At 42.6% G+C, this 14,268-nt stretch overlaps 1 protein-coding gene across 1 annotated transcript in view; it reads right to left on the reverse strand.

Annotated features, from left to right (window-relative positions):
• LOC147030939 (myelin expression factor 2-like) overlaps positions 1 to 14,268 on the reverse strand; it is a 39,963-nt gene that overhangs the window by 9,459 nt on the left and 16,236 nt on the right. Inside the window, exons 4-14 of the mRNA XM_085875499.1 lie at positions 13,651 to 13,658; positions 13,456 to 13,549; positions 9,982 to 10,692; positions 9,193 to 9,343; positions 7,518 to 7,567; positions 7,363 to 7,423; positions 3,699 to 3,797; positions 1,425 to 1,475; positions 1,170 to 1,286; positions 819 to 920; positions 652 to 738 (exon numbers count right to left, since the gene is read on the reverse strand). Of these exons, the coding sequence (XP_085731625.1) occupies positions 652 to 738; positions 819 to 920; positions 1,170 to 1,286; positions 1,425 to 1,475; positions 3,699 to 3,797; positions 7,363 to 7,423; positions 7,518 to 7,567; positions 9,193 to 9,343; positions 9,982 to 10,692; positions 13,456 to 13,549; positions 13,651 to 13,658 (1,531 nt within the window). The remainder of the gene's footprint in view (positions 1 to 651; positions 739 to 818; positions 921 to 1,169; positions 1,287 to 1,424; positions 1,476 to 3,698; positions 3,798 to 7,362; positions 7,424 to 7,517; positions 7,568 to 9,192; positions 9,344 to 9,981; positions 10,693 to 13,455; positions 13,550 to 13,650; positions 13,659 to 14,268) is intronic.

The raw sequence follows: 14,268 nt of genomic DNA on the forward strand, positions 1-14,268 counted from the left end.
ATACGACAACCACGATAACAACAGCAGCAGCACCAACAACTGTGTTTTAAAATATCCTCTTTTTGAGTGCTTCACTAGATTTTACATCCTCTGAGATTCACAGATCGATCTGCAACATTTGTCAAGTGCAACATGCTCTCTTTTGATTACATGGGTAAGCATGGCTAGAGTTTCACCAAATAAAGCGAAGATGAAGCCAAACAAATGATAAAACCAGGGTAACTGAATGCCAAGCAGTGCACTTCCAAAGGATATTACACCTTAAATCAAGATGGGCATTCGATAAGACTAATTTTATTTATGGTTGTTTAGTTTTGAAGGGCGGGGTCTATAATCTGGAAAACTAATTTCCTGAACCAAATGTTCACCGAGGTACGCCAACTGCTATGAGAAAGAGGAAAGATGAAGCGACAATTCAAGCATGAGCCCTTCTTCGAAGTAAAATGTGTCAAGAGGCTTGCTTTCTCAATAAAATGTTATCGTACATTGGTTATTTCTTGTTTATTCAGTTTCGGGAGAGGTAGCCAATGATGATCACAAAACTGATTTTTCATTAAATGTCGACTGCATTCCTCCACATTAATTTCAAAAATATGTCAGAAAACCTCGCTTTTTAAAGGATGATGTGATAGTTAACTCAAGGAAACTTACCCATCATGTTGTTCCCAAAACTACGACTCATGTTATCTCGATTAAATTCACGCTGGAAGCCGGAACCATAGCCAGGACGGAAAGCGTCTGTGAAGGCAAAGTTTGTTTATTCCACCAAACAAACCAGATAGCATATCAAAGAGATATAGAATGGATCTGTGGCTCACCTCCCATAGACACCCCCATTCCATTTCCTAGACCTGTGCCGATATTGTTTCCAATATCTCTTCTAAAGTTGTCCACAGGCCCCAATCCTCCTGACATTCCTCCTGCAAGTATAAGACGACTTCAATGCAATGAACATGGAATAAAAAGTCAATAATCGTCAAAACTCGGTCTTTTTCATCTTTTCCACCATTACTCATTTCACAAACTTGTCAAAAGGGAAACCTGCAAAAATAATTAATGGGTAAAGCATGAGATAAAACGACTTTAAAAACAAAACGATCAGAACGCAAGACACACCTGTGACATATTTGTTACAATACTTAGCAGCGAGTGTGGCAAAAGAAACTCACCTCCCATCTGTCCCATGCTCCCTCCCATTCCACCTATTCCGCCGATGCTGCTACCAACTCCACCGTAACCACCAATGTTAGACCGATCCATGCCAAAGCCAGGCAATGGATCCAAGCCTGTAAGTTTGAAAATACTATGAATGGGCAGCATTCAGACAGAGATTGACAAAAATGCATACCAACAGACGAGCAAGGGTGAAATATTGTGGGCAAGTCCACATCACCTCAGGCAAGATAGAGTACAAGCAAACCCACCTCCAACTCTGTCGGACATGCCTCCAAATCCAGGCACATCCATGCCCAAGCCTGCCAAGAGAAAAGAAAGGTCATTATATAAGAATGAATTTCCGAGGAATGGAAAAAAAATAATCAAACAAATGCTTCATGAACAAGTCAATCCTGGAGATCGACTCAATCTATCTACAAATTTAGCTGTTCTTTTTTTCACGACAGATTGAAAAATCGCTTTCAGTTAACTTGCTTGCAACTTACCAATTAATGAGTATATAATTAGGTTAATTATTTTTGGTTTCTTGTTAAAATTCACACACTCAAATGACTTCATGCCTGGTGTTGGCTTAATGGTTAGGGTGGTGGGCTTTGGATCCTAGGGTCCTGAGTTCAAATCCCGCTCACCTGTTGAATTAATACCAGGTGGGGTAAACTCGGCCTGTCATCCTTCCAAGGTTGGCAAAATATGTGCCACATGCTGATATACTGTGTCGGAGTGGTGACCCGTCCAGGATTATGCCCAATAGCCAAGGAGACTGCTTAGATTACGTGTTACATGACAACATGCCATGTCGTCTGCACACCAACGCTCTGCACAGAGTATGGTCCCAATCTCAATCTCTCTCAAATGACTTCTGGTTCCGGGTCTGTGCAGTTGGACGGTGGATTGCGTAGTTCCTCCTTCCAGTTCATCAAAGCCAAGTTTTCCGGAGCAGGTCGGTCTTGTCTTTCTGTTATATTTTCGTACCTGTCTTGCTGTTTGTGTGTTCGTCCAATTTTCTGTGTTAAGCCATAGCTAGTTGTGTTGCATTGTTGAATTTGTGTCCCTGTGATTGTTTGGTCTGCTTGCTCATGCCTCAGCTCGTCAGCGTGCAAATTCGTCTCTGCACTGATGCACATGTACCTTGGTCTGCTTCCTTTCTCGCAAGTATTGTCTTTTTATCTTCCTCAACTTTATCCTATCCCCCTCCCCCCTTGCTTAAAAAAAGAAAGAATTTTTTTTTTCCACCCGGAAAAAACAAAAAAACAAAAAAACAATAAACTCATTCTGCCTGTACTTCCTTCGTTCATTCATTCTTTATCCCTTCCTTTTCCAAAAACTTAAAACTGAATCTTGATTTATTGAAATATTTCATTAAAAGCTTCCAATAACATTTGAAAATGCTTCACCTTCCTTATTTCTCTGTCAGGAACAACCAAGTTGTTCTTCTTCTTCATCACAATCTATTCCTTTTCTTCTTTTTCAAAAGGCTTATTTCTCAAACCAGTCTGACTCCTCAGTGGAACAACCATCCTCCCACTTCTCCCGCATCAACAACCACCTATTTCCTCTGTGACTTTAACAACCATTCATTTCACCCCTCCCATGATGTCTGTCTCCAGATATTTCAGATTGGGAATCTTGAAAAGTCCAGGTTGCAGAGGTTGTCTGCACATGACGATCAATTCCCCATAACGTCCATCAATGATATCAAATTCCTCCATGTCAATACCCTCCCGCCCCACCACCCCCCCTCATCTCCGACATGCTGTATCTTTCCAACTCCACCCCTCATACGAGTCCTCCTCTTCAGCATCCCTCCACTTCAAGTCCCATATTTCTGTAACCCCCTCCCACTTTCCCAATTGCCCTACCCTCTCCCATCTTCCCCCTCACCCCAACCTCTCTCAGCTTCCCCATTGATGCTCTATCCAACACCCTCTCAGCTTCCACCCACCCATAACACACCCTCCACAATTCCCTCCCATTCCACACCCACCCTCTCCCCGTCCCGCACCATCCCATCTTCCCCATGCCCTGCTCCTTTCACATTCCCACCCCCCCCCTCCAACAACGCCTCCTACACTGTCCCTAACTGTGTGGACCTCAAACATCTGACGCCTCAACTCCAACCTGTCAAATTTCTCAATCCAGGCACTGCTGACATATCGGACATTATCTGTTTAACAGCATCCTTCCTCCCACAAGAAGTCCTTGACTTTGAGGTCTCTCTCTGGCTTTTGAATCCTCTGGCTTGAATCAGCCTTAACTCCATCCTGGCTGCAGAGTTGCACTTCACATCAAGAATTCCATTTCTCACTGTCCGTATGCTGCTTATTCTTACAACTCCCTACCCCCAAGAGTAACTTTGACTGCAACTTCCGCTCCAGCTCCGTAAGCATGTATAGCAGAAAGTCACTCTCGGACTCTAGGTGGTTGCGGTATCACGTCAGGAACAGACTAAAATACACCAATTCTGGGGGAACGGATGAGTTCTTCACTATTAATAACAATAAATATGATGAATGAACTCTTGCCTCGAGGCCCAATGCAACCCTTGGATGCCATGTCGTTCTCCTCTGGTTTCAAAGGCTCCCCATCAGGGCCAAAGCCAAGGCCAACTCCACCTAATCCATCTGAAATGCACAGGCCAAAATTACTTCCACAAAAGGCAGATCACAATAAATCACAAGAATGTACTTTATATTTTTGATTGTCAAGGTAGACCTTTAAACCTTCCACAAAACAAACAAAAAACATTTTTTGCAACACAGTAATACACCACAAATAAGAACGTCAATTACTGGATATTTTCTTGATACCATGCAGACATTCATCATGTTCAAAGACTAGATGTCAGTGTGCATGCCTGTGCGCGTCTCTGTGTGCGCGTGTGCGTGTGCGTGTGCGTGTGCGTGTGCGTGTGTGTGTGTGTGTGTGTGTGTCCTCCATAACTCCAAAACCATGGCACCGAGCAGCCTGAAATTTTGCATGCATATCAAGGGAACTCCAAAGGAGTGCAAGATTGAAAATTGGGTGTTTGGGATAATTTAAGCACTGCTTTTGAAGAAATTAACGGCCTTATTTAATTATCCTCTATCAAGGCTCATCTATGGTCAGCTTGTTCTCCCTCACTGGGGTCATAATTCACTATTTTTTTTTGGCCTGCCGAACAATGCCTTGACTTTGAACAGGCAACAACGGTTGATTTCTTTATGATAGTTCTTTTTTTCCCCCACTTTCCTTACTCATATTATCGAATGGCACATCGTCATACCTACGAATTCCTGGGCACATGGCAATGCTTATAAACGCCCGGAGACACTTGCGTTTGTGACTGTTTCATTTCCACATGTGCCATAACCTCCAGAATCTCTGAAACTGAGCCGACTTACAAAATTTAAACTCCAGAATTGAACTTAGCAGCAGTTGAGACTACTCAAAAAAGTATTTAATTTGTCCAATTCGGACATAGTTTGACATATTGGACGTCTTCGGGAGGTGTTTAATATGATGGATTGGTGATTGCTAATCGCTTACCAAGCCCGCCATTCCTTATCAACTGTTTTGTTGGAGTGCTTCCTTGAGTGCTTGGCGGCACTGCCCCTCTGCACAACCACTTGCCTGTGTCGTTCCCAATTACTGAAGGGATGGAGGGAAGGGATGGATAGATGGAGGGGAGGGAAGGGGTGGATAGATGGAGGGGAGGGAAGGGATAAAATGGGGATGGAGGGAAGAAATGGATGGGATTGGGTGGAGGGAGGGGCGGGATGGATGCGATGGGGTGGAGGGAGGGGATGGATGGGATGGGGTGGAGGGAGGGGCGGGATGGATGGGATGGGGTGGAGGGAGGGACGGGATGGATGGGATGGGGTGGAGGAAGGGGATGGATAGGATGGGGTGGAGGAAGGGGATGGATGGGATGGGGTGGAGGAAGGGGATGGATGGGATGGGGTGGAGGAAAGGGATGGATGGGATGGGGTGGAGTGAAAGGATGGATGGGATGGGTGGAGGGAAGGGATGGATGAGATGGGTGGAGGGAAGGGATGGAGTGGATGGATGAAGGGAAGGGATGGACGGATGGGATGGGATAGAAGCGACGGAAAGGACGGATGGGATGACCGGATGGATGGGATGGGAAGGATGGATGGATGGGATGGAAGGATGGAGGGAAAGGATGGAGGGACCAAACCGATTCTCCCCCCACCCCATTCATCACTCCCCTCCCCCGCTTCCTCACTCATTCCGCCATCATCCCCTTCTCTCTCCCCCCTCACTCTTCCCTCCTCTTGCTCCCCCTCCGACTTCATTGCCCCCCCAAACCCCCTGCTTTCTCATTCTCCCTCCTCTCTCTCCCTCTCAATAATCCCATCACCGAAGCAACAGGGCTTACTTGCTTTTAAGTTATATTGATGAACTATAAACGTCCATTTATAATCAATTATTGCAATTCATGCAAGAAAAGTTACCAACAGTTGTTTTAATAATATGATTGTGTTGAATAACACGTTAATTTACATATGAAATGTAAATAAATAAACTTCATCAAGTATATGAACTTTGTGCATATGTAACAGATCTAAAGTACATTTCTGCTATAATCGTAATTTTATTGTGTGTTCTATCATCTAACAGTCAAAAATATTGTGGGCCACCTTCTTTAAAGCTCTCTCCTAAAAAAAAAATAAAAAAAATAGGTTCACGAGTCAGTCAGTGACCACTATATTCGTAATTGGTGTGTGTCTGTCTGTCTGTCCCGGCCATAGCTCCGTGGGTTTTGATCCGATCCTGATAAAATTTTGATGGGAGGTTTATATCATGATCTAATTGTGTTTTTCTGAGAATGGGCGTGGTGCGCCTATTATGGGCAGAGCCACGCCCAAAAAACATGTGTTTTTAGGGGGTAGCTGATTTCAATTTACATCTTCTCTGAGGGGGTTTGTCGAATCTGGCAAGGGGTTTCGGTATTTGGTTATCCCAATGGCACATGCATAGCCCCACGGAGCTCGATTTTTCATTTTCGTCCCAAGGTCAAGGTCACAAGGTCACGAACTTAGAAAATTGCGAATTTTGACATAAAAATCATATGACCGCCCAAACTTTGAGAGCTCGGATGACTATTTTTAATGCATAATCTTGAGGTCATTCCCCATCGAAAGTCTTGAAAGCATTTTGCTCTATCTCGAACACCTTGCCCGTGGCCGCCCCCTTCAAGTTTGTTTTTACGCTGATTTCATCAAAGTATGGATAATCCGAGGAGTGCGAAATGCCATATAGCCTATATGACGTTATATTGTTCCTGGAATGTTCCAGAGGAAGTTTTGCACCAAAGGTCATAATCCTTGACCTTTGACCTTTAAAGTTCACAAAGGTCAAATTTTCAAAGTTGTGGGAATCAAACCGGATTTTCGACCTTCTTCGACGAACTCACTCCAATAAGCTATAGCACGTATCCTGTTTCCTTATTTTAATGTCCACAACATTGTTTTGTGACCTTTAAAGGTTATGCAAAGGTCAATTGAAAGTTGTTGAATGAAACCAGGTTTTCGACATTTTGCAGCTAATAACCTGTCACTCGTACCACATCATGTTGATCATTTTTATAACTTGGTCAAAAATTATCACTGTCTCATCCTTGACTTCTGAAACAATCTACATCATCAAATACTGCTCGTGAACCATTGCCGTCTCCAGACTTGTAATAAAGAAACTTTCTTTGCTCCTTCATTTTGTTGCTCAACTCTGAAATGGATCCTGAACAGAAACTACTACTTTACCACTGTGCAAATACTTTTCAAACTGTAGAAAACCCTTTTGAAGTATTGGAAAGTTTTGGCTAAGAAAGATGAAATGTTTTCAATGAACACAACAAATATTCAAGCATGGTTAAAGCTTTGAAACTGCTCAAAATAGTTACAGATCACATGCAAAATGAAATCAAGTCTGTGCTGATATGTAGGATGCAGGTATGAACAAAGTTTCACCTTTCTAAAATCAAATGCTATCAATTTTTATGTTGCAAAACAAATACATATTTCAAACAAAAAGCAGATGGCATTTATAAAAGGAGTTGGGGGGGGGGGGAAGTATGGGTGAAAGGATTGGATATTTGTGCAGTTTGACTTTTTAAATAGTCTATTATAGTCCTGCACAAATGTGCAAGTCGAGTTGCATGGAGATAAATGTTCGAACCATACGCACATGGCAGCTGCTTTGGCTTCTCGATGAGAGTAAAGTCATCTTTGGGCAGTGAGCGGTCATCCTGAAAGAGAAAAATAGACGATACAAGATAAGCCATGTGTACTCCAGCAATTAAAGTTATACATGGCCAAAGAATGAGCACTTGAAAGGCTCACCATCTTGACGTGCATATCACGGTCGTACAGAGGCTGCCCGTTGAACATGGCTGGTGTGAGTGTGCCGTTAAGGAATTTCTGAATGACAAGCACAACACAATAACTTCTTGTTTGAAAATTTTGAAGCATTATCTATTTCACAAGCAATTGTTGTCAAATACAATACAATTTGTAATACAAAAAAAATATATTAAAATGGTATTTATGAGAAAAAAAAGTTTCCACTTTACTTTATTTTTACAGGATATAAAGCTCATGGCGGAACTTTCACATTCAACCCATAACAGGAGAACACATTACGAGACAAAATAGTTTAAAATGATTTGTTAAGGACATTAGTAGAGAATTGACAAATCAACAGGGAATATGGGATTTGAACCATGCATCACAGGAACATGAGCTGCACGTCCAGGTGGGAATGCCAAACAGGCGACCATGGTGTTATCCAGTTTTTCGTCGACTGACATTTGTCATTGAAACTTTTATTTAATTAAAATGACACAAATAATGTCAAATAATGTAGATACCAATCAAATTTTTAATAAGACAAGAGCATTTAAAATGCAGAGCCTCACAGGGGTACATAGATTACAGACGTGAAAATGAACGATTCACATTAAAAGTAGATCTGCGTATGGATACTGACACACACACACACACACACACACACACCAATTGCAAGAGTCTCACTTGACCCTTCGGGAAGGGTGGGGTTAATAACTGCGATCAAGAATGGAATGCAGCTTGTAATGGCACAGAAGCTAAAATGAGTGCACAATGCTGAGTTTGGCAAAAACAGAGAGAAAATTTCAGTTGGCATCAATATTTGACTGTAATACAAAGCTCAACATTTAATGGATATTTATAAAGTGTCTCTCACAGCATAGCTCCTGACTTGTAGCCAAATGCAAGGAGACTGCATGGAAAACATCATGCTTTGGCTTGGCTAAAAACAGTCAAAATACCAAGCTCAAAATAAACAAACACACAAACTAGAACGGCACTCAGTGGAGCGCATACCAAGCCTCGACCAGGCTGAACAGTTTACGTTTCGTATCCCACTGATCGGTCAGATCTGCAAACGGACCTGAACCAAAAATCTAATCGAATTGTTCATCACCTATCCATCTCGTCCATCAAGTTTCGTCTGAATTGCTCTACAACCTTATGAGATATCGTGCTACATAGCGTTTTTGCCCGAATCACTCAATGGTGAAGAGAATCACTTGAAAAAAATAATCGGATCCGGATGTTCACCAAAATCAAATAAATTCGCCCTCGTCAAACACCCAACTCTGTCCATCAAGTTTTGGCCGAATCCATCCATAACTTTTGGAGATATCCTGCTCACAGAGACAGATATACAGAGACAGGGGTGAAAACACAACCTCTTGTCCACTTTCGGTGGCAGAGGTTTTACATTTAAACCAATTTTATTTAAAAAATGAAAAACAGACTTCTGAATCCAATGCCTTTGACTTGTATCATCAAATCAAGTTTACTGATGTTAATGTAAGCAGGAGAGGATAATTGTCATTTCTGCACAAGTGTAAAACATTACTTGTATGAAACCCCCCCCCCCCCACCCATCATTCATGGCTTGATCTTGAAGGGAAGCTTTAAAAAAAAGTTGTGTTTTTATTCACAGTGGGAATGATAGACTATTGAAGGATACAGATGGCCTGGAGGGCATGGAGTGGCTGTTCGTATGTGATTATGCCCATGCCACGACTTCGCCCATCCTTGTCTTTGATATCTGCTCGCTTAACTTGTCCCGCCATTGAAAAAACCTCTTTCAGCTTCCTCCAGTTAACCTTGTAATCAAGCTGTCACAAAGCACGAACATAATTATTTGACCACCGACACTGCTAAAACATATAACAACAAACGCCACCATCTCAACTTTTCACAACAATATTTCACATAAAAAGAGGTAACGAGACAAGCAAAACACCAAGATAGGTATAATATTGCCTCAGTGATGTGATCTACATGAAGATACAAAATCCCAACCACTTGCCTTTCACCAAGCCAGGATGTGCTTGGGGCCAGCACGGGGATTATATGTCCGTTACCATTATTGCCAGATGATACTTCCAATATTAATATTGTTGTAAATATAATTGGTATTAATTAATATATGATTTGTTACAATGTTATCATTGTTTTTGTTCGTTATTTTGGAATTAGAATGCCATGCCGTGGTGGAAGGACGTACTAAGCTGCTTGATATACCTGAGCATGGCGTGTGTTTAACATATGGGAAATCTAACGGATTTTTCTTTGTAGTTAATTAGCCTAATCAACTCATGAGGTCATGACCATCATTTTGGCGCATCACATTCCACATCAAAACACTCCAGTAGAATGCCACAAAAAGATCTCTCTCTCTCACTCTCTCACACACACACACACACGCACGCACGCACGCACGCACGCACTAAACGTTGCTGCAGCATCGTACATTTGAAATGAAGATTGTTGTGCCGAGCCGTCCAGACTGCAGCGCTGCAAGAAGTTCAGGTGGGATGTTGGGGTTGCTTCTCATGCCAACAGGTACAGACATCATGGATTGTGGTCCAGAGTCCATTCCGGAAACAGGATGTACTGCTGTTCCCATCATGTCCGCATTTGGAATGGAAATTGGAACGGGACCCGCACCAGGAATCGAAGTATGACCTCCACCCATCTGCATCATTCCACTGCCCAACATCCCCCCACTACCCATCGACGACAATGGTCCACCAGCAATTCCACCACCGACACCCCCCATTCCACCACCTAATCCTCCTATCCCAGCGTTCATCCCTCCCCCCATTCCACCACTCATACTCCCACCCATTACCCCCATTCCACCACTCATACTCCCACCCATCCCTCCCATGCCACCACTCATTGCTCCCATTCCACCGCCCATCAATCCCATTCCACCACTCATACTCGCTAATCCTCCACCCATGGCTCCCATTCCGGGGCTCATCCCACCCATTCCACCACCCATCCCTCCACCACCCATTCCACTGCCTCCTCCCATTCCACCACCCATCCCTCCTCCAATCCCTACTCCCATTCCACCACCCATCGCCCACATCCCACTCATCCCTGTACCTGTCCCTCCTATAGCTCCACCACCTATTTTTTGGAGAGCTCTTCGAGCCAGTTCACCCTCCGGATCCTAAAACATAGAACAGGGAGTATTGGGAGTTGGTGAAACGAGGGTTGTGTACATCATCATGAAAATTTCAATCGCAAAGAGCAAGGTCAACAACAACACAGAGGATGGGTCATCTTTGCATGCACATCACATGAGCAACAGGTATGTACAAAGTCTATCTTTAATCTTTTTACAGGCCATTCCAAGCAAACTCGCATAACTTTCCAAGAGTTCTGTAGGTGATCATTATGAACATTTATGAAATAAATTACCAAAAATAAAATAAAAAAAACAGAAGGGAGAGGGATGGGGGAACACGGGGTAAACAAGATGGACATTACAGGGACTTTCAGGAAGGAAAGCAGGGAATTTGAAGGAGGTGGGTTTGTGGGGAATTAATGGGGGTAGAAAAGATCGGGGATTTGGATGGATAAATACTTGATAAATAAATTGAGTTGAAACTTTGAAGCCTCGGTAATTCTGAGCCAAACTATCAAAAGCCAGCTCAAAATAAGCCTATTATGTCAATCATTTCCAAGATACAGGTATCTGAAGAGGGATTTTGACGTACATGATTGGATTTTAAGGATTCAGGTGTTCGTTCACTCATTGCCCACAACAGTGGTCAGATAAATTTCAAATGATAGCTTTATACCATTTAAATTATCGATATATTCCCAACAAAAAGCATGAACTAATTCAGATTACAAAAAAATGTAGTGCTGTGTCAAGCAAGAGATGGATCCACAAAAAGAAAACAAATGCTGAAAATTAACACCTCATCATAATGGATCGATGACAGTGTGGGCAACTACCCAACATACTGAAGCTCAAACAAGAGACATGTGGATCTGATGATGACAGCACCAAGTTTTATCTTTGGAGCTCAGTTATTTCAGTCAGATGATGAAATAAAACCGAGCCAAAATTAAAAATACAAAAAACACAATATTTTTAAGGATGCTCATCATTATTTTTAATAATGACAAGTATAACAGACATAAAATGTCAGAGCACCCATTGTTTCATAATTTTGCTGCTTCGAGTTCAAGGGCTGGTCCATATTTATGCACCACTAAAATGGTCGTCAGTCCACCAGTCGGCCATCTTTGATCAGATCGCAAAGTACAGTGAGCTGCATGTGTATGCCGTCATATGCTGTGCTTGTGCCAAGTTTGAACAACATCGGACCATGCATGTGTGAGAAATGGTTGGGGACACATTTAAGTAACAAAATGGTCACCATTTGGAAATCTTGGATCAGATGTTGAAAAGAAATGACGTGCATACGTAAGCGATCATTCCTTATCTGTGTGCCAAGTCTGAACAACATCAGTAAATGCGTATCCGAGAAATGGTTGAGGACGTGTTCAACATCAGGTTGTATTTTTTTTTCCAACTAAAATGTCTGCCAGTCAGCCATCTTTGATCGCATCACAAAACAAAAATGATGCGCATATGGATACCATCATTTGTTGTATTTGTACAAAGTACTTATAAAATCGGTCTGGACATGCCTGAGATATGGTTGCGGACGCACGCACACACGGACACGAAAATCGAGACAAAATCCGTAAGCCCACCCCAATTTCAGACCAAGTCCAACGGGCTGATGATAATTTGGTTTTCCAAAATCAATTTCTATGTGTATGATGAAACCAGTAGTTATGTTGTATTCAGTGCAACAGCATGAGTACTGAAGCTATAATCCTTTTTTTCTTGTTGTCAACCAACTTCTGATGGAATGAACACTTTTCAGCTCTTGTGACAGACGTGTTGTGGATCTGGTGAATCATTCCATTGTTAAGTGGCAAGACACTCAGGAGGGAGCAAACCTCCGGCGGGCTGATTAATTTACGCTCTGTATCCCACTGATAGGCCCCAATCTGGATTCGGATCTGACCTAAAATTTAATCAGCTTGTTCTCGTCACCTGACCAACTCATCCACCAGGTTTCATCTGAACTTTTTGATATATCGTGCTGCATATCGTTTTACCCATCACTCGATGGTGAAGAATCACTTAAAAAATTCTCGGATCCGGATCCAGATTGGGATCTTAACCAAAATTGAAGAATCAATTCTTCCTTGTAACATACCCAACCTGCCCACCAAGTTTCATCGGAATCCGTCCACAACTTTTTGAAGTATTTTGTTCACAAACAAATAGACGAGTGAGAACATAAACCTCCTTTCACATTCGGTGGTGGAGGTAATGAGCCACATCCACACCCATGCTCTATCAGCAATGGCATATCCTGGTATTTTGTGGTGGGGAGGGTGTTTGAAGGCATGGAGTGGCGAAGGGGATTAGTGGGTAAGTTTTGGAGGGGGAGGTTGAGGACTTAAGATTTAGGAGGATGGGGGGGGTGTGGACTTGGAGTATGAGAAAGGGGTTTGATGACAGCGTTTGGGGTGGGCGATTGATGAATTGGGGTTGCTGAGGGGCAGGGGAGAGTTGGTTGTGGTGATTCTAATGCGATATGTTTTTGTATAGCCCATCACATAATCTGCGAAGAAGATCCTTTCACAACATTTCATGAATATCCCATTCATGACCCCTGCTTCATTGCATTATTCAAGGGTGAAGATGAACAGAAATTCCATACAAATAAACACTAAAAATTAACCATTTAATCTCGGCCAAGCAGGTATCAGCTTTGCTAATAAGCAAATAAATACCAACAATGCCACAACCAACACTTGGAACATTCTCAAACGAGCACCAAAGCCCTGAGCACTGTAACTTCGGCCAAAAACAACCAAAACAACTTTTTCACCTTACCTCTTTCAAACTGAGGGTTCTGCCATGCAAGTCGTATTTATTCATCACCTCAACGGCTTTGCTCATATGCTCCGAATCTTTGAACTCGACAACGCTGAAAGGAAACAAACCATGTGGTTATCGGAGCAGACCTCACGGAGAGGGATGTGCAAAAGTGATCACGTGGCCAAAGCGACTTGGAGAAGAGGAACTTACCCACAGCCCTGATGAATTCCCACCAAACACGACAAACATGAAAGGAAGAAAAATCAAATCAGATGTCGGTAAATAAATGCACGGCTGTACACAATGTAAACGATGATGACGACGACGACGATAACAACAGCTAAAAAGCCCAATTTCCAAATAAACAACAGAGAGAGATACACCAGTGATGCGCTCACTATACACGCTAGCCTAAAAAAAAATCCTGCCTTTTCTTACATAGAAATGCTACGATAGACATAATCCACACAACTTTATCAAACTCACACTTCCTACAACAGCAACACATTCCTAGCAGCTGCCTCACTACTTACAGCCCAACAACCAATTGAGAGAGAGAGAGAGAAAGAGAGAGAGAGAGGGGGAAGTGGAATGCACATGGTGCATATCAGAATTGCAAATCATGCTACGTTTAAAATGATCAGTATCGAATTAACGTTTCAAAATTTCTGGTGCGACAGCAGACACAGCTTTTGGAGCAAAATAAAGGGACAGAAGTGGGAGGGAGGGAGGGGAGGGGGTGTAATCAGCATCATTGGGGGGTCACTTTTGAAAGACATCAGCAAATGTCTTTCGAATTTAGATGACAAAGTATTTCATGGACACACA

The sequence above is a fragment of the Eptatretus burgeri genome, chromosome 3 (genome assembly GCF_056783735.1).
Source record: "Eptatretus burgeri isolate ZD-2024b chromosome 3, Ebu_testis_v1, whole genome shotgun sequence".
NCBI classification, from domain to species: domain Eukaryota; kingdom Metazoa; phylum Chordata; class Myxini; order Myxiniformes; family Myxinidae; genus Eptatretus; species Eptatretus burgeri.